The sequence below is a fragment of the Muscardinus avellanarius genome (assembly GCF_963383645.1).
Source record: "Muscardinus avellanarius genome assembly, chromosome: 19".
NCBI classification, from domain to species: Eukaryota; Metazoa; Chordata; class Mammalia; order Rodentia; family Gliridae; genus Muscardinus; species Muscardinus avellanarius.
Genome location: NC_137805.1, coordinates 47706501 through 47733830, shown reverse-complemented (window position 1 = coordinate 47733830; position 27330 = coordinate 47706501). Strand labels below are relative to the sequence as shown.

Sequence of the window (27330 nt, the reverse complement as noted above, 5' to 3'; positions counted from 1 at the left end):
TGGGGTTCCTGGAAACCCTTCTACCTCCGGGCTACACTCCCAGACCTATTTTATATTTTTATTTAGAAACAGGGTCTTTTAAGCCAGTGCGGCCGGCTTCGAACCTGCGCGATCCTCCTGTCTCCGCCTCCCAAGCGCGGGGATTACAAGCGTGCGCCACCACGCCCGGCGGACAGACTTTCTTTCTTTGTGGTACTGGGGGATTGAACCGAAGGGCATCCTACATCCAAGGTACACCCCTTGTCCTATTTTATTTTTTTATTTAGAAATGGTTTTACTAAGTTGCTGAGGGCCTCACTAAATTGCTGAGGCTAGCCTCAAACCTACAGTCATCCTCCTCTCTCAGCCTCTGGAGTATTGGTTTATAGGCATGTGCAACCATGAAAAAGGTTTTCTTTGTTTGTAATCTTTACTGTTTGGGTTTTGGAGTATATAGTTTTTATAAATATCTCTAGTACCAGGCATGGTGACACACGTTTGTAATCCCAGCATTTATGAGGCTGAGACAGGAGTATCCAGATTCACAGACAGCCTCAGCTACTTAGTGAGGCCCTTTGCAACTCAATGAGACCGTTTCGAAATAAAGAATAAAAACTAGGGCTGGGGTGTAGCTTGGAGGTAGAATGCCCCTGGGTTCCATCCCCAGTGCCGTAAATAAATAGACAAAGAAACAAATAAAATCTCTCCAGGCGTGGTGGCGCACACTTGTAATCCCCGTGCTTCGGAGGCGGAGACAGGAGGATCGCACAGATTCAAAGCCAGCCTTGCTGGCTTAAGAGACCCTGTTTCCAAATAAAAATATAAAAAATAGGTATCTGGGAATGTAGCCCAGAGGTAGACGGGTTTCCAGGAACCCCAGTACCACCATAAATAAATAAGTAAATCTCTAAAAAATGGGACATTAGAGGCAGACTTTTACTCCTCCTTTTCCCCCTTTTTGTAGCTTCATGTGTCCTACCAGAAGTATTTCAAGCTGGAGCCCCTCCATGCCTACCACCGGGTCATCAGCCTAGAGGACTTCATGGAGACGCTGGCACCCGCTCACTGGCCTCCCGAGAAGCGGGTGGCATACTGCTTTGAGGTGGCAGCCCAGCGAAGCCCTGATAAGAAGACATGCCCTATGAAGGTGGGTCCTGCGGGTTGGGACCTTTCTGCCTATTCTGTGTCTGGTAGGCCCCTAGATCTATGTGATGGGACAATGATTTGAGTCTATTTTTGACATTTGTTGGCAGTGTTACTTTGTCCAGACTGCTTCTCTGGGCCTTTCTTTCTTTCTTTTTTTCTTTTTTTTTTTTTTTTTTTTTTTTTTGCAGTACTGGAGATGGAACTCAGGGGTATTCTACCTCTGAGTGACACCTCAGCTCTAATTTTTTATTCTTTTTTTGGAGGGGGTCTGGGGATGGAACCTAGGGGCATTCGACCTCTGAGCTACACCCTCTGCCCTATTATTTATTTTTTATTTTGAAACAGGGTCTCACTAAGTTGCAGAGGGTCTCACTAAGTACCTGAGGCTGTCTGCAAACCGTGATCCTTCGGTCTCAGCCTCCTGAATGCTGGGATTACAAGTGTGGGCCACCACAACTGGCCCCTCTGGGCTTTATTTCTACCTGCAAAATAGAGATACCAGTCCTGGATCCCTCTTGCTCATAGTGTCATGAAGGCCAGATGTAGCAGTGCCTATAAACTTAAAGTGCCACATAATAAACTAATACATACATAGTATTACTGTATGGCAGGTGCCATACTAAAAGCTTTAGGCATATTAGTTCATGTAATCCTCAACTGTTCCATGAAGAAAGTCCTTATAATATCCCCATTGCATGGGCAGAACATTGAGTATGGCAGAGAGGTCCAAAATTATGCTTAGGGTCACAGAGAAAATGTGGCAGAGCTGAGATTCAGCCATAGATAACTTAGCTCCACCCTCTTATTTATTTATTTTAGTGGTACTGGGGATGGAACCCAGGAACAGTTTACCTCTAAGCTACATCTCCAGCACTTTCTTAATTTTTATTTTGAAACAGGGTCTTAGTTGCTGAGAGCCTTGCTAAATTGCTCAGGCTATCCTCGAACCTGCGATCCTCCTGTCTCAGCCTCCCAAGTACTGGGATTATAGGCCCGAGCCACCTCGCCATAGTCTGACTACACCCTTTTTTTTTTTTTTGGTGATACTGGGGGTGGAACCCAGGGGCTTTTCTACCTCTGAGCTATACTCCCAGACCTGTTTTATACTTTATTTGGAAACAGAGTCTCACTAAGTTGCTGAGAGCCTCACTATGTAGCTGAGGCTGGCTTTGAACCTGTGCGATCCTCCTGTCTCAGCCTCCCAAGCACTGGGATTACAAGCGTGCGCCACCACGCCCAGCTTGTTCCACCTTTTTGACTTGAATACTTTCCTGTCTCTCAGCAGATAGCTGAGAAGGTGTTATATTTCATTAGTAGAAATTTGTAAATTAAAAATAAATAAAAATCTGGGCATGGTGGCATATACTTGTAATCCCAGCATTTGGGAGGCTGAGACTGGAGAATTATAGTTTGCAGACAGCCTTAGCTATTTAGTGAGGCCCTTTGCAACTCAGTGAGATTCTGTTTAAAAATAAAGAATAAAAAATAGGGCTGAAGGTGTAGCTCAGAGGTAGAATGCCCCTGGGTTCCATCCCCAGTATTGCAAATAAATAAATAAATAAATAAATGAAATTTGTAAACTTCTGGCAGTTTGGGAATAATCTCTAAATATATATTTATATATTTAGATATATATTGGATACTATAATTTTTTTATTTTTTATTTTATTTTTTATTATTTTTTATTTTTTGCGGGTCTGGGAATGGAACCCAGGGGCATTTGACCTCCAAGCTACATCCCCTGCCCTATTTTTTATTCTTTATTTTGAAACCGGTCTCACTGAGTTGCAGAGGGCCTCACTAAGTAGCTGAGGCTGTCTGCGAACTGCAATTCTCCAGGTCTCAGCCTCCTGAATGCTGGGATTACAAGCGTGCGCCACCACACCCTACTTGGATACTACAATTTGAGGAGAGTGGTTAAAGGAATCATGAAATTTGAGATAATTATTAGATGTACTTTATTTATTTATTTATTTATTTAGTTAGTTAGTTAGTTAGTTTTGCACTATTGAAGATGAAACCCAGGGGCATTCTACTTCCGAGCTACACTCCCAGCCCTCTTTTTTATTTTTTCTTTTGAAACAGGGTCTCACTGAGTTGCAAGGGGCCTCACTAAGTAGCTGAGGCTGTTTGAAAACCTGATCCTCCTGACTCAGCCTCCCAAATGCTGGGATTACAAGCATGCGCCACCACACCCTACTGTAGATGGTGCTTTATTATGTGCCAGTAATCCAATTAAAATAACAGCTGGAGCCTCCAAACCGCTCTCACATGCTGTGCTGAGCACATATCTTACCTTCTATAAGCCTTGGTTTCCATATTGAAGATGAGGGCCTTGGATTAACCAGTTTTAAAAGTCTCTTTAAGCCAGGTGTAGTGGCGCACGCTTGTAATCCCCGCGCTTGGGAGGCAAAGACAGGAGGATCGCGCAGGTTTGAAGCCAGCCTCACGCACTGGCTTAGGAGACCCTGTTTCCAAATAAAAATGTAAAAATAGGTCTGGGAGTGTAGCCCAGAGGTAGAAGGGCTTCCAGGAACCCCAGTACCACCAATAAATAAATAAATAAATAAATAAATAAATAAATAAATAAATAAATAAATAAATAAATAAATGTCTCTTTAAGCTCTAGCCCATGGTTCCAAACCCAAGGTCCCCTCCTCCCCACCCCCACCAGTGCTGCAGGCCCATGTGAGCAGGAAAGGCCCCTTGGACACTGGAGAACATCTGCTGGAAACAGAGTGGAAGCCAAGTCGCTCTCCACAGTCCAGCCGGGGTGGGGTGAGGGGGATTCTAGGATGGTGCTTCAGCCTGAGTCCAAGCACCCCGGGTTTCCCAACACATGATTCCTTGGCTCTGTCCCCAAGTACATTTCTCTCCTTCTCAGTAAGCCTTCCACCACTCTCTTTCTGCAGGAAGGAAACCCCTTTGGCCCATTCTGGGATCAGTTTCATGTGAGTTTCAATAAGTCGGAGCTTTTTGCAGGCATTTCCTTCAGCGCCTCTTACAAAGAACAATGGATCCAGAGGTACTTGGAGGGGGCAGTAGTGCTGGGTTCAGGGAGGGGCATGGGCTCACCCTCTCCCTTCTACCCCACCCTGATGTATGAGACAAAAGGTGTAGACACTCTGTCTCTTGAACTTGGGATCCTGTGTGATCTTCCCATCTTAACGCCTGACACGGCAGGACATTGACCTGCGAGGAGGTTGAGCAAGAGTTTATTGGCTGATAAGGGATGTCATAAAAAGAACATTGTGCAGTCACATGCATCTCAATTTCCTCCTCTAGGCGTGAGAATCACTCCTGTGTTGACTTCCTCTTCACAAAGTGAAAATTGGAAGCAATTCCTAGGGAACAGCTTCAGGTGCAGATTGAGAAGTGATGTCATCCTGATAATTACTGGATGTTCTTTATTAATTGTGTGCCAGTAGCCCTATTTAAGAAATAGGTTAGCAGGGCATAGGCACAGGCTGTGAAATATTTATAGAGCGTCTGTCATGTGTGAGACATAGTACTCAGAGGCCAAAGGTGATATATAAAAATGAAAAAAACCTGGCCCTGGTCTTTAGGGAGCCACAGTCTTGTTACAACAATAATAACAACTCATGTAGTGAACTTGCCATTGATGCTGTAGCCTGGCAGGAAAAACCCTGGGCTTAGAAGTCAGACTGAGTTAGGAGGTAAGAGGAGCATTTGAAATCAGGTGTGGTCACGGCATTTGACAGTCAGCAGGCAGAGACAGGCTGATATAGAAAAACAAGCACAAGATCAGGAGCAAGACAGTCTTTTATTTTTTATTTATTTATTTATTTTTTATTTATTTTTTTTTTTTGCGGGTCTGGAGATGGAACCCAGGGGCATTCGACCTCCGAGCTACATCCCCTGCCCTATTTTTTATTCTTTATTTTGAAACAGGGTCAGTTACGGAGGGCCTCACTAAGTAGCTGAGGCTGTCTGGAACTGTGATCCTCCTGTCTTAGCCTCCCCAATGCTGAGATTACAAGCATGCGCCATCACACCCGGCTTAGCAAGACAGTCTTTATCTCTGACCCAGCCCTGCCTCTTGGTTGGGGGACTCTGGAAGAGTTTCTGCTCTGGCCCCAATTCTGGCCCCATCCTGCTCTGGCCCCAATTTCCTCTTTGGTTTAATGAAAACAGTAGTAATGGTATCTGCCTTGGTATTTATAGCACATACAATGTACGGCACATAGTAGGTAGCCGTACATTAGCGTTCACTGTTACCCATGTGCCTTACTTTATTTAAGCGTATGAGGAATTTCGTGAAGTAACTCCTGTTAACACTTTTCTTCTGGGGGAGCATGCTGGAGGTTGAACCTGGAGCCTTATACATGCTAGGCAAGTGTGCTAAGCCGTCCCAGCTCTCAGTTCTCATTTTACAGGTAAGGAAACTGAGCTCAGTAAAATTAAATAACCTGTATAAGGTCATAGAGCAGTATGTCACATGGGCAACTGAGATCTGTATGCAAATCCCCCACATCCTCCCAGTCCTAGGATTAAACCCGAGGCACTCTACCCCTGAGCTGTATCTCCATCCCATTTTATAGTTTATTTTTATCTATATGGTATTGGGGTTGAACTCAGGGACGCTCTACAACAGAGCTACATCCCTATCCCTTTTTAATTTTTCTTTTGAAACAGGGTCTCACTAAGTTGCTGAATCCATCCTCAGACCTGAGATCCTTCTGTCTCCGCCCTCTAAGTCCTGGGCTTGATTACGGGTATTTGTCACTGCGCCCAGCTGCTTTTTCTTTTTCTTTTTTTCTTTTTTTTTTTTTTTTTTTTTTTTTTGCGGGTCTGGGGATGGAACCCAGGGGCATTCTACCTCCAAGCTATACCTCCAGCCCTATTTTATTGTTTCTTTATTTTGAAACAGGGTCTCACTAAGTTGTAGAGGGACTCATTAAGTAGCTGAGGCTGGCCTTGAACCTGCAATCCTCTTGTCTCAGCCTCCCAAGTACAAGGATTACAAGTGTGTGCCACCATCCTTTTTATTTTTCTAGAGGTAGAGCCTCACTAGGTTTTCAAGGCTGACCTTGAACTTGAGATTCTCCTGCCTAAGCCTCTTAAGTAGCTGGGATTATAGGTGTGAGTCACCATGCCCAACTTTGTATGTAAATCTTTTGTGTGTGTGGTACTGGGGGTGGAACCCAGAGGCTTACTACCTCTGGGCTATACTTCCAGACCTACTTTTATATTTTATTTGGAAACAGGGTCTCACTAAGTTGCTGAGAGCCTCACTAAGTAGTTGAGGCTGGCTTTGAACCTGCACGATCCTCAGGTCTCTGCCTACCGAATGCTGGGATTACAGGTGTGCGCCACCATGCCCAGCTATTCTTTCTTTCTTTTTATTTATTTATTTTTTATTTATTTATTTATTTTATTTTTTTTGCAGGTGTGGGGATGGAACCCAGGGGCATTGGACCTCCGAGCTACACCTCTTGCCCTATTTTTTATTCTTTATTTTGAAACAGGGTCTCACTAAGTTGCGGAGGGCCTTACTAAGTAGCTGAGGCTGTCCACAAACCATGATCCTCTGGTATCAGCCTCCCGAATGCTGGGATGACAAGCATGTGCTGCCAGGCCAGGCTTTATTTTGAAACAGAGTATTGCTAAGGGCCTCACTAAGTTTTGAAACATGGTCTCACTAGGTTGATGTGAGTCTCACTACTTGCTGAGGCTCGCTTTGAACCTGTGAATTTCCTGTTTCAGCCTCCAAACATATACTATCATTCCCAGCTTATTTTATTTTATTTTATTTTATTTATTATTATTATTTTTTTTTTTTTTGAGGGTCTGGGGATGGAACCCAGGGGCATTCTACCTCTGAGCTACACCCCCTGCCCTATTTTTTATTCTTTATTTTGAAACCGGGTCTCACTGAGTTGCGGAGGGCCTCACTAAGTAGCTAAGGCTGTCCGTGAACCACGATCCTCCAGGTCTCAGCCTCCCGAATGCTAGGATTACAAGCGTGCGCCACCACGCCCGGCTCCCAGCTTATTTTATTCTTATTGTTTTGGTATTAGAGATTGAACTCAGGGAGGATTCTACCTCTAGACTATATGCCCAGCTTTTTTTTTTTTTTTTTTTTTTTTTTTTTTTTGGTACCAGGGATTGAACCCAGGGGCATTGTACCTCCATGCTACACCCCCAGCCCCATTTTTTAGTGTTTTTATTTTTATATTTATTTATTTATTTATTTATTTATTTATTTTATAGGTCTGGGGATGGAACCTAGGGACATTGAACCTCTGAGCTATACCCCCTGCCCTGTTTTCTACTCTTTAGTTTGAAACAGAGTCTCACTAAGTTGCAGAGGGCCTCACTAAGTACCTGAGGTTTTCCATGAACTGTGATCCTCTGGTCTTAGCCTCCTGAATGCTGGGATTACAAGTGTACGCTACCACGCCCAGCTAGTTTTTTTATTTTTCGAAACAGGGTCTCACTGATTGCAAAGGGCCTCGCTAAGTAGCTGAGGCTGTCCTCAAACCGTGATCCTCCAGTCTCCACCTCCCAAATCCTGGGATTACAAGTATGTGCCACCATGCCTGGCCTATTTTATGCTTTATGTTGAAACAGGGTCTGGCAAAGTTGCTGACGCTGGTCTCCAACCTGTGGTCCTCCTGTCTCAGCCTCCAAATATGAGGATTACAGGTGTGTGCCACCATGCTTGGCCCAGGTTCAATCTTGCCATGAGTCTCTGGGATATATATTGTTAGATGTGCTTTACACATACAGAAATGGAAGCAGCATGTCTCCAGGGTTCATCAGGATTGTAGAGTGTGTCAAAATCTTCATCCTTTTAAGGCTGAATGATAGTCTGTTGTGTGAATATACCACACTTTGTTTGCCATTGATCTGTTGATGGACACTTATGTTGGCTGGGCAGCTGTCTTGGGGTTCCATATGGCTGCAGTCAGCTGCCATTAGGGCCCAAGGGATCTGAAAGCTTGACGAGGCTACATGGCAAGTCTCACTTGCGGCTGGCAGTGATGCTGGCTGTTATCTGGAAGGTCAGCTGGGACCTCTCCATGTGGGGTGGGCTTCCTGCAGCACAAAAGCTGGTTTCTAAGAGGGAACATTCAGCTAGCATCCCAAAAGTTGGAAGTAGAAATTGCAGGCTCACTGATGTCTGGCCTGGTAATCTCCATAATGTCCCTGCTGTCAGATGCCACTGGAGGTAACATAAAGCTCACCTAAGGGAGGAGATCCAAAGACTTACTTGATGGCCATGTTTTGTTATCATTGGCTTTTTGTTCTAGAACAGTTTCTCACTATGATACCCGGGCTGTTTTTGAACTGCCGGGCTCATATGATTCTCTCACCTCAGCCTCCTGAGCAGCTCTGACTATAGCCGCTTTCTACAATGCTTGGCTCTGCTCACCATCTTTAATTTGCCACACAGGAGATGAAATCAGAGAGGCAGGCAGGGGTCAGACCATGCAGTGCTTTGTAGGCCCTGGTGAGGCAATCTTTAAGAAGCCTGTGAATGAATGCTGAAAGTAAGCGTGAGCGTGTATATAGTAAATACTTTATAAGGTAACCAATAACCTGAGAATGGTGGCACACTCCTATAATCCCAGTACTTGGGAGTCTGAGTCAGGGGGATCAAGATTTGAGGACAGCCTCGGCAAGTAGTGAGACTCATCAACCTAACAAGACCTTGTTTCCAAATAAGAAATAAAATCAGGCTGGGGGTGTAGCTCGGAGGTAGAAAGTTTCTGGGTTCAATCCCCAGTTTCACGCGCGTGTACACACACACACACACACACACACACACACACACACACACACACAGTAGCCACTTGCTTGCTAAAAAAATTGTCCTTGGGGGTGGAGGGCAGAACAGATTTGGAGGGTATAGCTGTACTTAGACTCCCTGTATGACTAGGCAGTGCAACCCCTCTCTGGCCTTAGTGTTCCATCTATAAAAGGAAGGGGGTGAGCAAGATCAGCCTCTACTGAGCAAAATCAGTGGTTTCTGAATTGTCTTCAGAGTTCTTGAGAATTGCATATACAGCCTTTGTGGGGGGTAGAAAGGCCCCCCAAAAGCCAGGTTGAAAGGCTTCAGTTTCTCCTCCCTACCACCTTGAACAGTAATCCTGTACATCAGAGTTTCAAGTAAGGTAAAAGGAGTTTTGTGGCCACTCGTCTAAGTATATCAAACTTAAGTTAGGACACACAGAACAGAACAGAACAGCAGACTAGCAACACAGAGTTCATTGCTGTTCTAAGTAAAAGAAGCCCTGGAGCATGCAGCCTGGAGCAGGACGGCACCTCCACAGTATCAGCAAGAATCAGTATCCTCTCATTTGTCTTAGTGTTGGCTTTTATCCTCTGTCTCCTCCTGGGACAAGGTGACAGGCAAAGCTCCAGCCATCACATTCCAGGGAACTTAGAGATAAAAGGAGCAGAAGCAATTTTTTTTTTAAGACAGGGTTATAGCCAATATGCTTGTAATCTGAGTATTTGAGAGTCTGAGAAAAGAGGGTCACAGGTTCAAGGCCAGCCTCAGCAATTCAATGATGCCCTCAGCAACTTAGTGAGACCCTGCTTCCCAGGAAATAAATAAAAACTGTAGCTCAGAGAGGTAGAACATTTCTGAGTTCAAACCCTAGTACCATAACAAAAACAAAAACAAAAAAGAGAGGAAGAATGCTGGGGCGCACGCTTATAATGCCAGGATTTGGGAGGCTGAAACCGGAGGATCCCGGTTCAAGGACAGCCTCAGCTACTTAGTGAGGCCCTCTGCAACTCAGTGAGACCCAGTTTCAAAATAAAGAATAAAAAATAGGGCAGTGGGTGTAGCTCAGAGGTCGAATGCCCCCGGGTTCCATCACCAAACCCACAAAAAAAAAAAAAAAAAGAGAGAGGGAGAGGCAGGGCTGTACTGTGTTGTCCAGGCTGGCCTCAAACTCATGGGCTAAGCAGTCATCCTGCCTCAACCTCTTGAGTAGCTGGGACTGCAGGCATCTTTTTTAAGGGGTCTTCCTAAATATGATAGCTATATCTATAAAATATAGCTGTATCTAGCTATACCACTCCTGAGTATCTTCCCAAAGGGGCTGAAATCAGAAAATTGTAGTAATATATGCATATCCGTGTTTATAGTAGCACAGTTCATAATGGCCAAATTATGGAACCAATAAAGGTGTCCATCAATGGATGAATGGATTACAAAATTATGGGATATACACACAGTGGAATTCCACTAGCAATCAAGAAGAAGAAATAATGTCATCTGCAGGAAAATGATGGACTTGGAGAATATTATGCTAAGTGAGATTAGCTAGTCAAAGAAAGTGAAGGGTCCTCTGTTTCTTCTCATATACTGAAGGTAGGGAATAATCACAATAACAAAGAGACATCAGATAACGGAGGAGAAACGCCAGTGGAGCCAGGGAGGTGGTCGAGGGGAAGGGGAGGGGCAGAGAGGATCAATGAAGGAATTGCTACCATCGACATTATGTACATAAGTGGGAATATTAGTGTCACTCTCAATACCCTGTAGGGGAAGGGGTGGGAATGGGTAGGAGCTGGGGGAAAGCCCACCGAGTACTGTGTTCACATGTCACCACAACTGTGGACTACATATGACGTGAAACTACAGTGCACCAAAAAGTACTAAGAGAAAAGAGAAGAAGCAGGGTCTCACTAGGTTGATGAGACACTACTTGCTGAGGCTGTCCTCGAACCTGTGATCTTTCTGTCTCAGCCTCCAAGCACTGGTATTATAGGCATGCACCATCACGCCCAACTACAGATGAATTCTTTTTAAAACAAAAAATAAAAACAAAAACAAAAAACAAAATAAAACAAACAAAAAACAAAACAAAAAATAAGCTGTGCATAGTGGCGCACACTTGTAATCCTTGCACTTGGAAGGCTGAGACAGGAGGATCACGCAGGTTCAAAGCCAACCTCAGCTACTTAGTGAGGCTCTCAGCAACTTAGTGAGTCCCTGTTTCCAAATAAAATATAAAATAGGTCTGGGAGTATAGCCCAGAAGTCGAAAAGTCCCTGGATTCTACCCTCAGTACCACCAAAAACAATTAAATAAATAAATAAATAATAAAAGTTTGTATACCTTCAAGTTAAAAAAATTCATTATAATTCTTTTTGTGTGTATGTGTGTAGTACTGGGGATTGAACCTAGGGGTATTGTACCTCTGAGCTATACCTGTAACCCTATTTTATTTATTTATTTATTTATTTATTTATTTATTTATTTATTTATTTATTGTGGTACTTGGGATGGAACCCAGGGGCATTCTACCTCCAAACTATATCCCCAGCCCTATTTTTTATTCTTTATTTTGAAACAGGGTCTCACTGAGTTGTAAAGAGCTTCACTAAACAGCTGAGGCTGTCTGCCAATCATGATCCTCCATTCTCAGCCTCCCAAATTCTGGGATTACAAGCATGCACCACCACACCCAGTTACCTGTTTTATTTTTTAAATTTAAAACAGGATCTCTTAAATTGGGGAGAGCCTTGCTAAGTTGCTGAGGCTGGCCTCAAACATGCAATCTTCCTGTCTCAGCCTCTCAAATTCTGGGATTACAGGTATGCGCCACCACACCCAATTTCATTATAACCCTTTTGTTTATATCTCATCGGCAAGTGCTAAGGCACATGGACCATACCTAGCCCCAAGAAATAGGTGGAGGTGTCCTTTATTTGGCTGCTGTGTATCTAGCTGATCACTGGATTCTAGAAGACAGAGATAAAAGGTGTTTCTTCCCCACCAAATTATTATTATTATTATTTTTTTTTTTTTTTTTAAATGGTGGTACTAGGGATGGACCTGAGGGGCCTTCTACCTTCAGGCTATACCCCCAGAACTATTTTATATTTGATTTGGAAACTGGATCTCACTAAGTTGCAAAGAGCCTCACTAAGCTGCTGAGGCTGGCCAAGAACCTGCCATCCTCCTGTCCCAGCCTCCCAAGTACTGAGATTACAAGCGTGTGCCACCACGCCTGGCTCCCACCAAATTATTATTATTGTTGTTATTATTTTTTGTTGAACTGGGGATTTAACCCTGGGACATTCATCTCTGAACTACACCTTGGCCCTATTTTTTAATTCTTTATTTTGAAACAGGGTCTCACTGATTTGCACAGGGCCTCACTAAGTAGCTGAGGCTGGTTGCGAACCTGCCATTCTCCTGTCTCAGCCTCCCATGTACTGGGATTACAAGTATGTGCTACAATGCCTGACTGCCACCAAGTGATTTCTGAAGATCCTTTCACAGTTGTGCTGGTTCTGAGTCTATGGATGTCATGGGAGAATCCAGGCACACTGGTGTGTACAGGTAAGCCTTGTACATGAGAGGCTCAGATAGTAGGATTGCAGCTTTGAGGCCAGCTGGCCTAAGCAATTTAGAGAAACCTTTAGCAACTTAGCAAGATCCTGTTTCAAGATAAAAAATAAAATAAAAAGGGCTGGGGATATTGGTCAGAGGTAGAACAACCCTGGGTTTAATCCCTAGTACCACCAAGAAAAAAGAAAAAAAGGTAGAGCTTTAGTTTAACAGATATTTATTGCATATTTGCTACAGACCATCCTGTTGGAGCATTCTCATTATTTAAGCACATGGCTTGTCATTCTCCGAGACTGCAGCCTCCCTAAGAGGACAAACAGGTGATACAACTGGCAGGGCTGAAACCAGACTGTGACTTCAAGAAAGAGAGGGAGCCAGTCCTCTGTGGCTGAGGCATCGGGAGCAGAGTCCTGCCTTGTTCACATCCCTGGGTCCTCTGCCCTCAGCCTGATGCTCACCTACTGGTCCCACAGTGCACACTGGGGACTGTGATAGAGGAAGCCGCACCTGTTGGGAATCTCGGCCATGTGAGTCAGTGGTGAAGAACTCTAAGGCTCACTGGGCCCAGCATCAGGAAAGCTAACTTTCAGCTGGATAGTGACTGGGATAAGGACCAGTCAGGGGACAGGCTAAGGGTGGAGTCAGAGGACTGGTTGAGCCAGTAAAGTTTCCTCTGCAACCAAGAACCCCATTCCACACTTTATTTTCAGACAATACTCTGTGACCTCGCTAAGAGTAAATGAAGCCGGGCATGGTGCTGCATACTTGTAATCCCAGTACTTGGGAGGCTAAGAGAGGAGAATCATAGACTTGAGGACAGCCTCAGAGAGTACTGGGACTCTCATTAATCTAATGAGATCCTGTTTCAAAATAAAAATAAAGCCGGGCTTGGTGGCGCAAGCTTGTAATCCCAGCATTCGGGAGTCTGAGACCAGAGGATCGCAGTACGCGGACAGCCTCAGCTACTTAGGCCCTCTGAAACTCAGTGAGACCCGGTTTCAAAATAAAGAAAAAAAATTAGGGCAGGGGGTGTAGCTCGGAGGTCGAATGCCCCTGGGTTCCATCCCCAGACCCACACACACAAAAAAAAAAAAATTGAAAATAGGGCTTGGAGGTATAGCTCGAGGTACAATGACCCTGGATTCCATCCCTCCTAACACACACACACACACACAAACGCGCGCGCGCGCGCGAGCGCATGAGCAAATCAGACCTCGGTCTCTTGCTGTTTATTGGATCAGAACTGATAGTGTCCCACTGGGCTAGCTCTGTGCTGGTCCACGTCTAGGTGGAGGAGGCAGACATTCCAACTCTGGACTTAACCAAGGATCAGCTACAGGGTTTTCCCAAGAGACCAAGGAAAGTGGAAATCCTGATTTTATCCTAATGATCCATCCTCCTGGAAAATCAGAAAATTCTTTGCTTTGCCTTCAGACTCTTTTTAGGTAACATTTGAAAGGAGCTTAGTTGAAGGCCTGGCCTGTATGTGCTCAGATATTACTTTATTTTTCCTCCAACCCTGACAGTTTGATCTGATCTTTTGAGGTCCCTGAATCTCATTCACTTATTCAAAAATATTTATGATATGTACTGTGTGTTGGGAATCAGAATTAACCCACTAACTCAGCCACTGAGATGCTTGAGTGGGTAGGAGATGGCATTGAGATCTAGGAGTTAAGAAGCAGGCTATCTGTGCTCAGACCCCAGCTCCATCAATTCCTAGCTGTATGGCCCTTGCATGTTATATAGACTCTTTGTGTCTTGGTTTCCTCATTTATAAAAATAATAGCAGTAATACTATCTCAAAGGGCTTTCATGGAACTCACATGTGCAACTGGAACATTGCTAGTTACCTAGTAAGGCTCACTAGATAATTCCCATGTGTGTATCTATAAACAGAAAATTCAGCTGGACATGATGGCACACGCTTGTAATCCCAGACAGGAGGATTGCACAGGTTCGAAGCCAGCCTCAGCTACTTAGTGAGGCTCTCAGCAACTTAGTAAGACCCTGTTTCCAAATAAAGTATAAAATATGTCTGGGAGTGTAGCCTGGAGGGAGAAAAGCCCCTGGATTCCACTCCCAGTACCACATTAAAAAAAAAAAAAAAAAGTTCAAATCTAACAAGCTGAGTGTCTATCAGACTATAGAAAGAACACTTGCTTGTTGCTTCTGTGGCGTAGGACTTAGACCAGAGTATGCTAGAAATAGAATAGTGCACGACGGCTCCAGCCCCTGCCCTCACTGGCTGACAGTCCCGGAGCAGCAAGCCCCTCCCCAGGAGCTGAGGCCTGGGGAGGAAGACTGATCTGAAGCTTTGGAAGGCTTTTGCTGAAGGATATATTTGGGTTGGGTGAAGAGTAAGTGATGTGTCTATTGCAGTAGTGTCATGTGGATAAAAGAAAAGCCTCACTGCTGACAGGAGGGGAATAGATAAATTGCAGTTTAATTCTGCAAAATAGAAAACTGAGAGAAACTGACACTGCCACATGAGCCCTGTGATCAACTTAGCAAGACCCTGCCCCCCCAAATAAATAAATACAGGGTTGGAGTGGTGACTCAGTAGTAGAGCACCCCTGCATTCAATCCCCAGTATTGCAAAAAACAAACACAGATTTATGAGATGGAAATAGCCAATTTGTTCCCTGTGTTGATAGTTTATTCCTTTTTATTGAAATAGTATTCCATGGTATGGATGTACTGATTTATTGAACTATTTACTTGTTAATCAACACCTGGGTTGTTTCCAGTTTGGGGCTATTATGAATAAATCAACTCTATTATCTGATACAGAAACTTTAGGTAGGTAGGTAGATGGGTAAGTGTAACCATGCGTAAAAACACATCATTTTCTGGGAAGAGGAAGTAAAAGGAAAGCAGTGTTAGGAGAGAGCTTTTACTTAGGTGAGGGTTTCTTATTTCTTGGGGTGTGTGTGTGTGTGTGTGTGTTACTGGAGATTGAACCCAGGGGCATTCTACCTCCAAGCTACACCCCAACCCTATTTTTAGCTTTTATATAGAAACATAAATTGATGATGATGAGTTTCAGTACTTGCTGAAGATGTCCTCAAACCTGTGATCCCCTGTCTCAGCCTCTCAAATACTGGGATTACAAGCGTTCACTGCCATGCCCAGTTAGCTTCTGCTAATTTGACTCATAGGTATGTGGACTTTAATTTTTTGTACTTGCCTTAGGGTTTGAAATATTTAATAATTTTTACTTGAAGCTGTTACGGAGCTGGTTGTAGATTTGTATGCAATTGTAAGAAATACTATAAAGGTCTCACATACTATTTTTTTTTTTTGTGTGTGTGTGTGTGTGTGTGTGTGTGTGGTACTGGGGTTCCTGGAAGCCCTTCTACCTCCGGGCTACACTCCCAGACCTATTTTTACATTTTTATTTGGAAACAGGGTCTCCTAAGCCAGCGCGCGGCTGGCTTCGAACCTGCGCGATCCTCCTGTCTCTGCCTCCCAAGCGCGGGGATTACAAGCGTGCGCCACCACGCCCGGCAAGGTCTCACATACTATTTACTGATTTACCCCCAAAAGTAATATTTTACAAAACTGTAGTATAGTATCACAACCAAGATACTGACATTGATACAATCCACCTATCTGCTCAGATTTCCTGTCTTATTTATACTTTGTGTGTGTGTGTGCGCGTGTGTGCGTGCACGTGTATATAGGTATGTGTTTACAATGCACATGTTTAGTTCTATGCAATTTGATCACATGTGGGTTTATGTATCCACCATCACAAAGATTCTGACTAATTTCCATCATCATAAAGATCCTTGTGTTGGCAGTTCATAATCACTCACCTCCCTAAACACACTATCCCTAACCCCTAGCAACCATAATCTCTACTCTGCTTCTCTTCTACATTTTATCATTGTATTATTATATACATGAAATTATACAGTGTAAATGATAATTCCTCTGAGAGCCAGCCAAGTTGTTCCCTGTGTTGATAGTTTATTATTTTTTTATTGTAGTAGTATTCTGTGGTATGGATGTATCAGTTGTTGAATCATTTATTTGTTGATCAACACCTGGGTTGTTTCTAGTTAGGAGCTATTAAAAATAAAGCTATGAACATTGGTGTATAGGTTTTTTGTTTGTTTTTTATTTTTGTTTTTTGCAGTACTGGGGATGGAATCCAGGGGCATTCTGCCTCTGAGCTACACACCCAGCCCTATTTTTTATTCTTTCTTTATTTTTTTTTGTTTTTTGTTTTTTGTTTTTTGTTTTTGGTGGTACTGGGGTTCCTGGAAGCCCTTCTACCTCGGGGCTACACTCCCAGACCTATTTTTACATTTTCATTTTGGAAACAGGGTCTCCTAAGCCAGCGCACGGCTAGCTTTGAACCTGCGCGATCCTCCTGTCTCCGCCTCCCAAGCGCGGGGATTACAAGCGTGCGCCACCATGCCCGGCTTATTCTTTATTTTGAAACAGGGTCTCACTGAGTTGCAAAGGGCCTCACTAAATAGCTGAGGCTGGCTGCAAACCGTGATCCTCCTATCTCTGCCTCCAAATGCTGGGTTTTCAAGCATGCACCACCACGCCTAGCTGGTGTATAGGTTTATATGTGAATATAACTTTTCATTTCCTTGGGATAAATGCCCAACAGTACCATTGGTGGGTCATATGTAAGTTCCACATCTAGTTTTATAAGAAACTGCCTGAGAGCCGGGCGTGGTGGCGCACGCTTGTAATCCCAGCATTTGGGAGGCTGAGACAGGAGGATTGCGGTTAGTGGACAGCCTCCCTACTTAGTGAGGCCCTCTGCAACTTAGTGAGACCCTGTTTGAAAATAAAGAATAAAAAAATAGGGCAGGGGATGTAGCTTGGAGGTCAAATGCCCCTGGGCCGGGCGTGGTGGCACACACTTGTAATCCCCCTTGTAATCCCCGTGCTTGGGAGGCAGAGACAGGAGGATCGCGCAGGTTCGAAGCCAGCCACACTGGCTTAAGAGACCCTGTTTCCAAATAAAAAAGTATAAAAATAGGTCTGGGAGTGTAGCCCGGAGGTAGAAGGGTTCCCAGGAACCCCAGTACCACCAAAATAAATAAATAAATAAATAAATAAATAAATAAATAAATGCCCCTGGGTTTCATCCCCAGACCCTCAAAAAAAAAAAAAAAAAGAAAGAAAGAAAGAAAAAAACTGCCTGACAAACTCTTCCAACATGGCTGCACCTGTTTCATAATGTTTAGAAAAGAATCTTGGCTGGTGGAGAAAGAAGTAAACAGAGATCTAGTGTTTGAAAGTGCATCTAAGAGCCAGGCATGGTGGTGTACACCTGTAATCCCAGATCTTGGGAAGCTGAGATAGGAGGATCACAGGTTCAAGACCAGCCTCAGCAACTGCAGGGTGAGGCCCTCTGTAGTTCAGTGAGACCCTGTTTAAAAATAAAGAATAAAGGGACAGGCGTGGTGGCGCATGCTTGTAATCCCCACACTTGAGAGGCTGAGATAGGAGAATCGCACAGGTTCAAAGCCAGCCTCAGCTACTTAGTGAGGCTCTCAGCAACTTAGTGAGGCTCTGTTTCCAAATAAAATATAAAATGGGTCTGGGAGTATAGCCTGGAAGTAGAAAGCCTCTGGATTCCAACCCCAGTACCACCAAATAAATAAATAAAGACTAAAATAGGGCTGGGAATATAGCTCAGTGGTAGAATAGAATGCTCCCTGGGATCAGTTACCAGTACCACAAAAAAAAAAAAAGAAAAGAAAAGAAAAGAAAAAAGTGCATTGTGAATTCATGGAAAAGCAAGATGTTTCATGCTGCTGGCATGGAGTTTGGGTCCAGCAGAAGAGACAGATATGAAATAATTGTGAAATGCACACTGTACAAATGGAGAAAGAGTCTCAAGAGTGTACTTTGCAAGAGACCATGCCAGTCTCTTCCTGGGCCCCAGCACATGGTAGGCAGTCAATGAGGATTTGATACGTGTTGAGTGAATGATCTAATCGAGTGTACTCCGTCCCTGCAAGTGTGGCCAGCCGTGGCCTCTTTAAGCAGCTGCATGTCTCAGTCCCACCATGTGGGTAAAAGGGCAAAGGCTTGGTCCAGACACCCCACCCTAGAGTGATTACTGCACCACACACTGGAAGCCAGCATGATATGTAAAAGGTCAGCTAGAATGCTGTACTGTAAATTTTTAATTGTTAAACAAACAAAGAGAGTTGTAAATTCTGTGCGGCGGGACAATATTGCGTGTTATGCCTGTTGCCACCACCAAGGTTTCTTATCAGCCCGTTGGGATTTCACAACCTCTTGTGCTTCTTGCATGTTACAGGGCCCCTCTGCAGGGTCTCTGGGGCATGGTGCAATGCCATCTCTTTCCGTGGGGGTAGCCCAGGCTGTCTGTGCATCCTTTCTCTGATTTCCCCTCATTCCCTCTCATGCCTAGATTTTCTCCAAAGGATCATCCAGTGCTCGCTCTGCCAGGAGCCCCAGCCCAGTTCCCTGTCCTGGAGGAACACAGGTCACTCCAGAAGTACATGGTGTGGTCAGACGAGATGGTGAAGACAGGGGAGGCCCACATCCAGGCCCACCTCACTCGGCCCTATGTGGGCATTCATCTGCGCATTGGCTCCGACTGGGTAACTTCCCTTCCTCTCAATTGCTGACTTGCTGAGCTAAGCCCATGCCTGCAGGGATGGACTCCATGTCCTAGCCAGGGCAGAGAGAACTCCTTCAGCCACAGCTGTGAGATCCTGTCCTCTGATTCCCACCATAACACACATCAGAGGTGTGACTCTATGGCGCTTGCTGGCCAGTTCTCATTTTTAACAGCTTTGCTTTGTATCCTAATTTTTTTTTTTTTTTTTTTTTTTTTGGTGGTACTGGGGATGGAACCCAGAGGGCTTCTACCTCCAGGCTACACTCCCAGACCAATTTTATATTTTATTTGGAAACAGGGTCTCTTAAGCCAGCAGAGGCTGGCTTTGAACCTACGCGATCCTCCTGTCTCAGCCTCCCAAGCGCAGGGATTACAAGCGTGCGCCACCACGCCTGGCTTGTATCCTCATTTTGAACATAAATAAACTGGTATCAAGCTAAATCCCAAGCCAGGCAACAACCTGATAAAGGATTGTTTATCCTTTATCACAGCCTCAAAGTCCTCTCTCCCAGCTTCAGTGGTTAGCTAGTAGACTCATTGTTGAAAAATGAACTATGTATTTTGGGTGGGGCTCCCAAGAAATAAAGATGTCATCTCCCTAAAATTTGGAGGCTGCTTAAAGGCACAGAAACCTCATCAGATTATCCTCTGTGTGAAAATAACAGAACCAATATAGACTTACATAAGTCTATGCTGTCTGCTAACTTTCATAAGGAGATACGGCATATGGATGCATTTGAAATACTCATTGTTGCTGGGCGTGGTGGCACACACTTGTAATCCCAGCATTCGGGAGGCTGAAACTGGACAATCATGGTTCTTGGCCAGCCTCAGCTACTTAGTGAGGCCCTCCACAATTTAGTGAGACACTGTTTTAAAATAAAGAATAAAAAATAGGGTAGGGGGTGTCGCTCAGAGGTCGAATGCCCCTGGGTTCCATGCCCAGACCCACACACAAAAAAAAGAAATACTCATTGTTGAAAATTTAAAAATAAAAATACAGAAGGTAAATAAAAATTTATTCATAGTCAATTGATGGGGTAATCTCACATTTACCCATTAGGATTTCTTCTGTTCCTCCTCTACACAGGAAAGAAGCCAGTGCCAGAATATTTTATGAGTAGTTTCAGCCAAACATTCAAGGAATCTGGGCGTGGTTGCACACACTTGTAATTCCAGTTCTTGGGAGGCTGAGAAAGGAGGATCCAGGTTCACAGTCAGCCTCAACCACTTAGGCCCTCTGCAACTTAGTGAGACCCTATTTCAAAACAAAGGATAAAAATAATAAGGCTGGGGTGTAGCTCAGAGGTAGAATGCCCCTAGTTCCATCCCCAGTACCAAAAAAAAAAAAAAAAAAAATCAGGCTGGAGGTATAGCCTCTGGGTTCAGTCTCTAGTGCCACACACAAACACACACACAAAAAAAAAACAAAAACAAAACATTCAAGGAATAGATTCTATCCGTGATTTCCTAGAACATAAAAATGTGTAAGATGCTATTTGTTAATAAAGATAACACGAATACTAAACTCAGATAAGGTCAACTCAAAACTATAGCCATTCTCACTTATGAACATAAATGCACAGTTTATAAATAAAATATTAGCAAGAAGCTGGGGATAGTGGCATATGCCTATAATCCCCAGACCTGGGAGGCTGAGACAAGAGGATCATAGATCCAAGCCCAGCCTCAGCTACTTAACGAGACCCTCAGCAATTTAGGCCCTGTTTCAAAGTAAAAAAATAAAGCTGGGTGTGGTGGTACACCCTTGTAATCCCAGTACTTGGGAGACGGAGACAGGAGGGTGGTGCAAATTTGTGGCCAGCCTCAGCTACTTAGTGAGGCCCTCCACAACTTAGTGAGACACTGTTTCAAAATAAAGAATAAAAAATAGAATTGGGAGTGTAGCTTGGAGTTAGAATGCCCTGTGGTTCAATCCCCAGTACCATAAAAAAAAAGTCATGATATTAATAGCCAAAGAAGAAAAATCACATGATTGTCCCAGTAGAGGATAAGAAACAGTTTAATAAAAGTCAACACCCTATTCGTGATAACAACTTATAACCAGCCAGGAATAGAATGGACCCACCTTGACTTGATAAAGGCTATCTTTCTGGAACCCACAGCAAACATCATACTCCATGGAGAGCTATGGAAATGTTTCCACTGAAATCAGAAATCAGATAAGCCTACCCCTTATCACCACTGCTGTTCACAGTTCTATTGGACATCCAAGATAATACTAGAGACCAAGAAAAGCATTGTTTTTGCAATACCAATATTCCACCACTAGGAAGTAATTACTGTTACTGTTTTGATACATTTCTCTCTTCCCTTAATGCTTTTTCAGTAAATATAGTTGGAGAGCTGGGGGTGTAGCTTAGCATGCATGAGGCCCTGGGTTCAATCCCCATCCCCCACCCACACACGCTAGCTGGTCTCCTCTCATGTAGCTTGTCCTTTTCCACTCACCTTTTATTTATTTATTTATGCGGTACTGGGGAATGGAACCCAGGGGCATTCTACCTCTGAGCTACACTCCTGGTCTCATATATATATATTTTTTTTTTTTGGGGGGGGGGTTGGTACTGGGGTTCCTGGAAACCCTTCTACCTCTGGGCTACACTCCCAGACCTATTTTATATTTTTATTTGGAAACAGGGTCTCTTAAGCCAGCGAGGCTGGCTTTGAACCAGCACGATCCACCTGTCTCCGCCTCCCAAGCACGGGGATTACAAGCATGCACCACCATACCCGGCTTCCTATTTTTTTTAGTTTTTATATTTTTTGAAACAGGGTCTCACTGAGTTACGAGGGTCCTTGCTAAGTAGCTGAGGCTGTCAGCGAACCGCGATCCTCTGGTCTCCGCCTCCCGAATGCTGGGATTACAAGCGTGCACCACCACACCCGGCTCTCACCATTTCTTGATATTGGGGTTCAGGACAGGTGCTGTGCTCTAACTCTGTGCCCTCCTCTTCCCTGTAGAAGAATGCCTGCACCATGCTGAAGGATGGGACTGCGGGCCCACACTTCATGGCCTCTCCGCAGTGTGTGGGCTACAGCCGCAGCACGGCATCCCCCCTCACCATGACCATGTGCCTCCCTGACCTGAAGGAGATCAGGCGGGCCGTGAAGGTCTGGGTGAGGGCACTGAATGCCCAGTCGGTCTACATCGCCACTGATTCTGAGAGTTATGTGTCTGAGATCCAGCAGCTTTTCAAAGACAAGGTATGTGTGGGTGAAGAGGGAGTGCAGCTAGAAAGTAAATTAAGTGCCAGCCATCCCACTGCTCCCACTGCGTGCTGCTGGTGCTCTGCCTCCTCCTGCCTGGACACAGCCCTCTCCAGTTCCTATCCTTCCTTCCTTCCCCACCCTGCACGTCTCCACAGATTCTTTCCAGTATTCCCGCCACTCTGTAGCTATGTGCTACTACTGGGAGTGCTTAGTGATGTGCTCCTACTGGGAGTGCTTAGTGATGTGCTCCTACTGGGAGTGCTTGAGCCACTTTCTGTCTTCTCTTGAGGCATTTCTGAGTCATCCGAGACTAGTGTAAAAACATGTCCTTGTTTCTTCCCAGAAGTGTGGGCTCCTTACAGACAGGATCCAGGGCTAAGCCACTCTTAGATTCCCTGATGTCTAGCCTGGTAACCTTTGGGAGCGGAGACATTCCATACTATCACTAGTGTTTAGAACTGTGGTGTAGTTTGTTGAACGAAGACATAAAGAGTGGGCGCTGGGAAAAGATCTAGTTTAGCAGAGGGGTGAGAGCATACATTCTGGAGCCAGAGGTCTTGGGTTCTGTTCCCTGAGAAACATGGCCAAAGCTTTTTAGCCTCTCTCTGCTCATATTTTCTCATCTATAAAATAGGACTGAATAGCCGGGCGTGGTGGCGCACGCTTGTAATCCCCGCGCTTGGGAGGCAGAGAAAGGAGGATTGGGCAGGTTCGAAGCCAGCCACACGCCCTGGCTTAGGAGACCCTGTTTCCAAATAAAAATGTAAAAATAGGTCTGGGAGTGTAGCCAGGAGGTAGAAGGGCTTCCAGGAACCCCAGTACCACCAAAAATAAATAAATAAATAAATAAATAAATAAATAAATAAATAAATAGGACTGAATAGAGGTGGGCGTGGTGGCACAGGCCTGTAATCCCAGTATTTGAGAGACTGAGACAGAAGAATTGCAGGTTGAGGCCAACCTCAGCAATTTAGCAAGAATCTGTTCCAATTTAAAAAATAAATAAAAAGGAGCCTGGCATGGTGGCACATACCTGTAATCTCAGTACTTGGGAGGCTGAGACAGGAGGATTACAGGTTCAAGGTCAGCCTCAGCAATTAATCAAGCCCCTCAGATGTAGAATGTCCCTGGGTCAATCCGCAGAATATGCTTAAATGCTTACTCTATCAATGAAGAATAGGTAATGAGAATGTATCAGTAAAATAATAATGCATGTTCATCTGTAATTCCAATATTTGGGAGGCTGAGGCAGGAGGATTGCAGATTTGAAGCCTGTATGTGGTAACTTAGCAAGATCCTCTTTTAAATTTTTAAAAAATAAATGAAAAAGTCTGGGGATATAGTTCAGTGTAGAGTGCCCCTGGGTCAATCCCCAGAGAGACACACACACAAAAGTAGGCAGTGGGAGCACTGGCTTTATGTCAAGGGTCTTCTCTTCCACCTTGACACAAACAGGACGCTCCTTCTGGTGGAGGAAGTGCTGGGTCAGTACATTCTGGGCTCCAACCCACCCATTTAATAAATGGAAAGTCAGTGCTGGGAGGCCTCAGGGTCCTCTCACCCTACCCTGCCACTTGGGGCTGAGGAAGCCTAAGTCCCAAGAAGGGACAAAATTTACCCAGAGGTCCCAGAGCTAATTATAGTGGGCCTGACACCGCGGTTGAGTTTCAGGGTGGGGGTGGAATTGTTTGGGGGATTTTGGCCATGATTAAACTGGTATTATTTCTTTGCTACAATCCAAAAAGCAAGAAGATGGTTTTTGTTACATCAGAAATCTCAGGGAAACAGCAAAGCGCTTTTAGCCCCACTCTGCCCACACCCATCTCGCCTGTGGAGAGTCCCAGGGAGTTTTTGTGAGCTTTAGAGTTGATGTGTCTGTTACACCTTGAGCTTCTTGCCGTTTTCTATTTCCTGTCCTTGCCAGTCTTTCTGCCTTCCCCTCCCAGCCCTTTCTCCATGGGCTCAGATCCCTCCCTCCCTCCCTTCTGCAGTAAGCCTTGCTGCTCCTTTAAGTGGGCCAGTGCTTTCAGTGAGGGACACTGATAAAAAGTGTAGCCCTGCCCTCCAGCCTCAGTTCAGACCCAGGAAGAGACTTTGCAGAGAACTATGTTCAAGAGCTTTGGGGGGAGGGGGAGCATTCAGTAATTTGTCCAGTCACCAATTTTTTTTTTTTTTTTTTGTACTAGGGATGGAACCCAGAGGCATTCTACCTCTGGACTATTTTATTTTATATTTTATTTGGAAACAGAGTCTCACTAAGTTGCTGAGAGCCTCACCAAGTTGCCGAGGCTGTCTTCGAACCTATGTGATCCTCCTGTCTCAGCCTCCAAAGTACTGGGATCATAAGCGTGTGCCACCATGCCTGACTTTACCAGATTTTTTTTTTAATACTTGGCATTGAACCCAAGGGCATTCTACCTCCAAGCTACACTTCCAGCCCTTTTTATTTTTATTTTGAAGCAGGGTCTCACTAAGCTGCTGAGAGTCTCATGACTTGCTGAGTTTGGCCTTGAAGCTGCAGTCTTCCTGTCTCAGCCTCCTGAGTGCTGGGATCACAGGCATGCAGGTGTTCATTGAGGCGGGCTCTGGGAGGAACTCAGAGGAACTCACTGACACAGCTCTAGCCTCAGTCAGGCACAGGACCTGATGTTAATCAGAGAGCCACGATGGAGTAAAAACTACAAGCTGAGAGGCGTGCTCCAAAGCAGAGCAGTGGAGTCCTCTGAGACACAGAGCAGGAGGCCTCCCCACGGAGATGCCCTTGAGCTAGAAAGTAAAGGATAAGCAGGAATCAACCAGGTAAAGAGAAGTATACCCCAGCTGGATACACTGGCCCACACCTGTGAGCCTAACTACCTGGGAGGCTAAGGTGGGGAGATCACAAGTTCAAAGCCAGCCTGAGCAACTTGGTGAGACCCTATCCCATAATAAAAATAAAAAGGAGCCAGACATGGTGGTGTATGCTTGTAATCCTAGTACTTGGGGAGTTGAGACAGGAGGATCACAGGTTCAAATCCAGCCTCAGCAATTCATGAGGCCCTCTGCAATTTAATGAGCCCTGTTTCAGAATAAAATATAAAACATCTGGGGTGTAGCTCAGAGGCAGAATGCCCCTGAATTCAGTTCCCAGTGCCACAATAGTAAATAAATAAACAAACAAATAATAAATAGAGCTGAGTTTTATCTCAGTGATAAAACACCCCTGGATTCAGTCCTTAGTACTAGAACAAAAAAGAGTCAGATGTACCTCAGACAGAGGAAGCATCATGTTCAGAGGTCCTGAGGAGGAAAGGAAGGGAGCCTGGTGAGTAGTGGCTGGAGTCCAAGGAGTGAAGGAGGGGTGAGAGGTGGCCTAACTGGGACCATGTGGGGCACGTTTTTGTGACACCATTACAGGTATTCAGCTTGGGGTGCATGAAGGACAGAAATAGAGGTAGCTCAGAAGTTTCCCCTGAGTTGGACATGGTAGAACACATCTATAATATCAATACTTGGGAGACTGAGACAGTAGGATCAGAAATTCCAGGCCAGTCTCAGCAACTTAGTGAGACCCCGTTTCAAAATAAAAAATAAAATGGGGCTGGGGTGTACCTTAAAGGTAGAATGCCCCTGGGTTCAGTCCACAGTGCCAGCCAGGCATGGTGGCACATACCTCTAATCCCAGTACTTGGGAGGCTGAGTCAGAAGGATTGCAAGTTCATGGCCCGTTATAGCAACTTAGCGAGACCCTGCTTCAAAATAAAAATAGGAAAGGTTGGGAGTATAGTTCAGAGGTAAAATGCCTCTGAGTTTGATCCTCAGTGCCTTCCCAAAAAAGTCCCCAATACCACAAAAGAATAAACAAATAAATAAAAAAGAACAAAAATAAATTAGAAAGGCCAGGGTGTAACTTGGAGTAGAATGCCCCTGAGTTCAACCCCCAGTACCAAAAAATGCGTAAATAAGGTTTCCCCTGGCTGTTCTGTGGTGAGGCAGGAGCAGCAGCAAGGGTAGAGGCGTTGTAGTTGATCAGGTGGGAGGTAATGGCGGCCCAAGCAGAGACAAGCCCTCAGAAGTCTCCATGGGTAGGATTTTGGAGATAGATTGGCCAGGACTTGGGGCTTGTAGGGAGGGATCGAGGCGGCAGAACCGCATGGGTAGGAAGTGTCTGCTGCACCCTCAGGTTTGGTGGGGCCAGCAGGGAGCTATATGAGGGAGGTGAAATGTGAGCCGAGGCTGAGCATCCACTCAAGATTTTCTTTTCTTGTTTTTTTTTTGGTGCTGGAGATTGCATTCAGGGCCTTGTGCACACTAAGCACATACTGTACCACTGAGCTGACCCTAATCCTCAGCCCTGGTTGGAATTTTAAAGTATTAGAGGCAGAGATGGGAATGGTGCCTTTGGAGCTAGAGACAAGGGCTCAGGGGAGGTGTGAGCCGTTGCTGGACAGCACTTCTCCAGGCACCGCATTCCACATCTCCATCTTCTCTCCTCCTCCTGTCTATAACCTCAGCCCAGGAGAAAAACGTTGAGAGTATAGCATGTAGCCAAGCTGCGTCTTGTCCTGAACCACCCCACTGATGCACCCTGCCCTTCCTCCTGCAGGTGAAGGTGGTGAGCCTGAGGCCTGAGGTGGCCCAGATCGACCTGTACATCCTGGGCAAAGCTGACCACTTTATTGGCAACTGTGTTTCCTCCTTCACTGCCTTCGTGAAGCGGGAGCGGGACCTCCAGGGGCGGCAGTCCTCCTTCTTCGGCATGGACAGTCCCCCTCCGCTGCGGGACGAGTTCTGACCCTGGCTGGAACATGTCATCAGCCCGAGCTGGTCCTGCCTGGCAGAGGTGCTCCCACCACAGCACATTCCACTCGTCTGCCAGAGATGGCAAACAGGACGAGGGACTTCCCGGTCAGGGAGGTGCTCCATCCCAGGACATGGGCTTTTAAGCTCCTCGGAATCAGAGCATCTCCCCACTGCGTGTTCTTTCTGCTGGGAATTTCAGAGCATCCCAGCCTCTCTCCTT

At 45.1% G+C, this 27330-nt stretch overlaps 1 protein-coding gene across 1 annotated transcript in view; it reads left to right on the top strand.

The window, feature by feature from the left end:
- POFUT1 (protein O-fucosyltransferase 1) overlaps positions 1–27102 on the top strand; it is a gene marked incomplete at both ends in the record, with an annotated part of 33765 nt that extends 6663 nt beyond the window's left edge. The window contains 5 exons of the mRNA XM_080716874.1: positions 944–1126; positions 4038–4150; positions 18882–19074; positions 22080–22322; positions 26914–27102. Coding sequence (XP_080573000.1) covers positions 944–1126; positions 4038–4150; positions 18882–19074; positions 22080–22322; positions 26914–27102 — 921 coding nt within the window. The remainder of the gene's footprint in view (positions 1–943; positions 1127–4037; positions 4151–18881; positions 19075–22079; positions 22323–26913) is intronic.
- Positions 27103–27330: the final 228 nt, after the last annotated feature.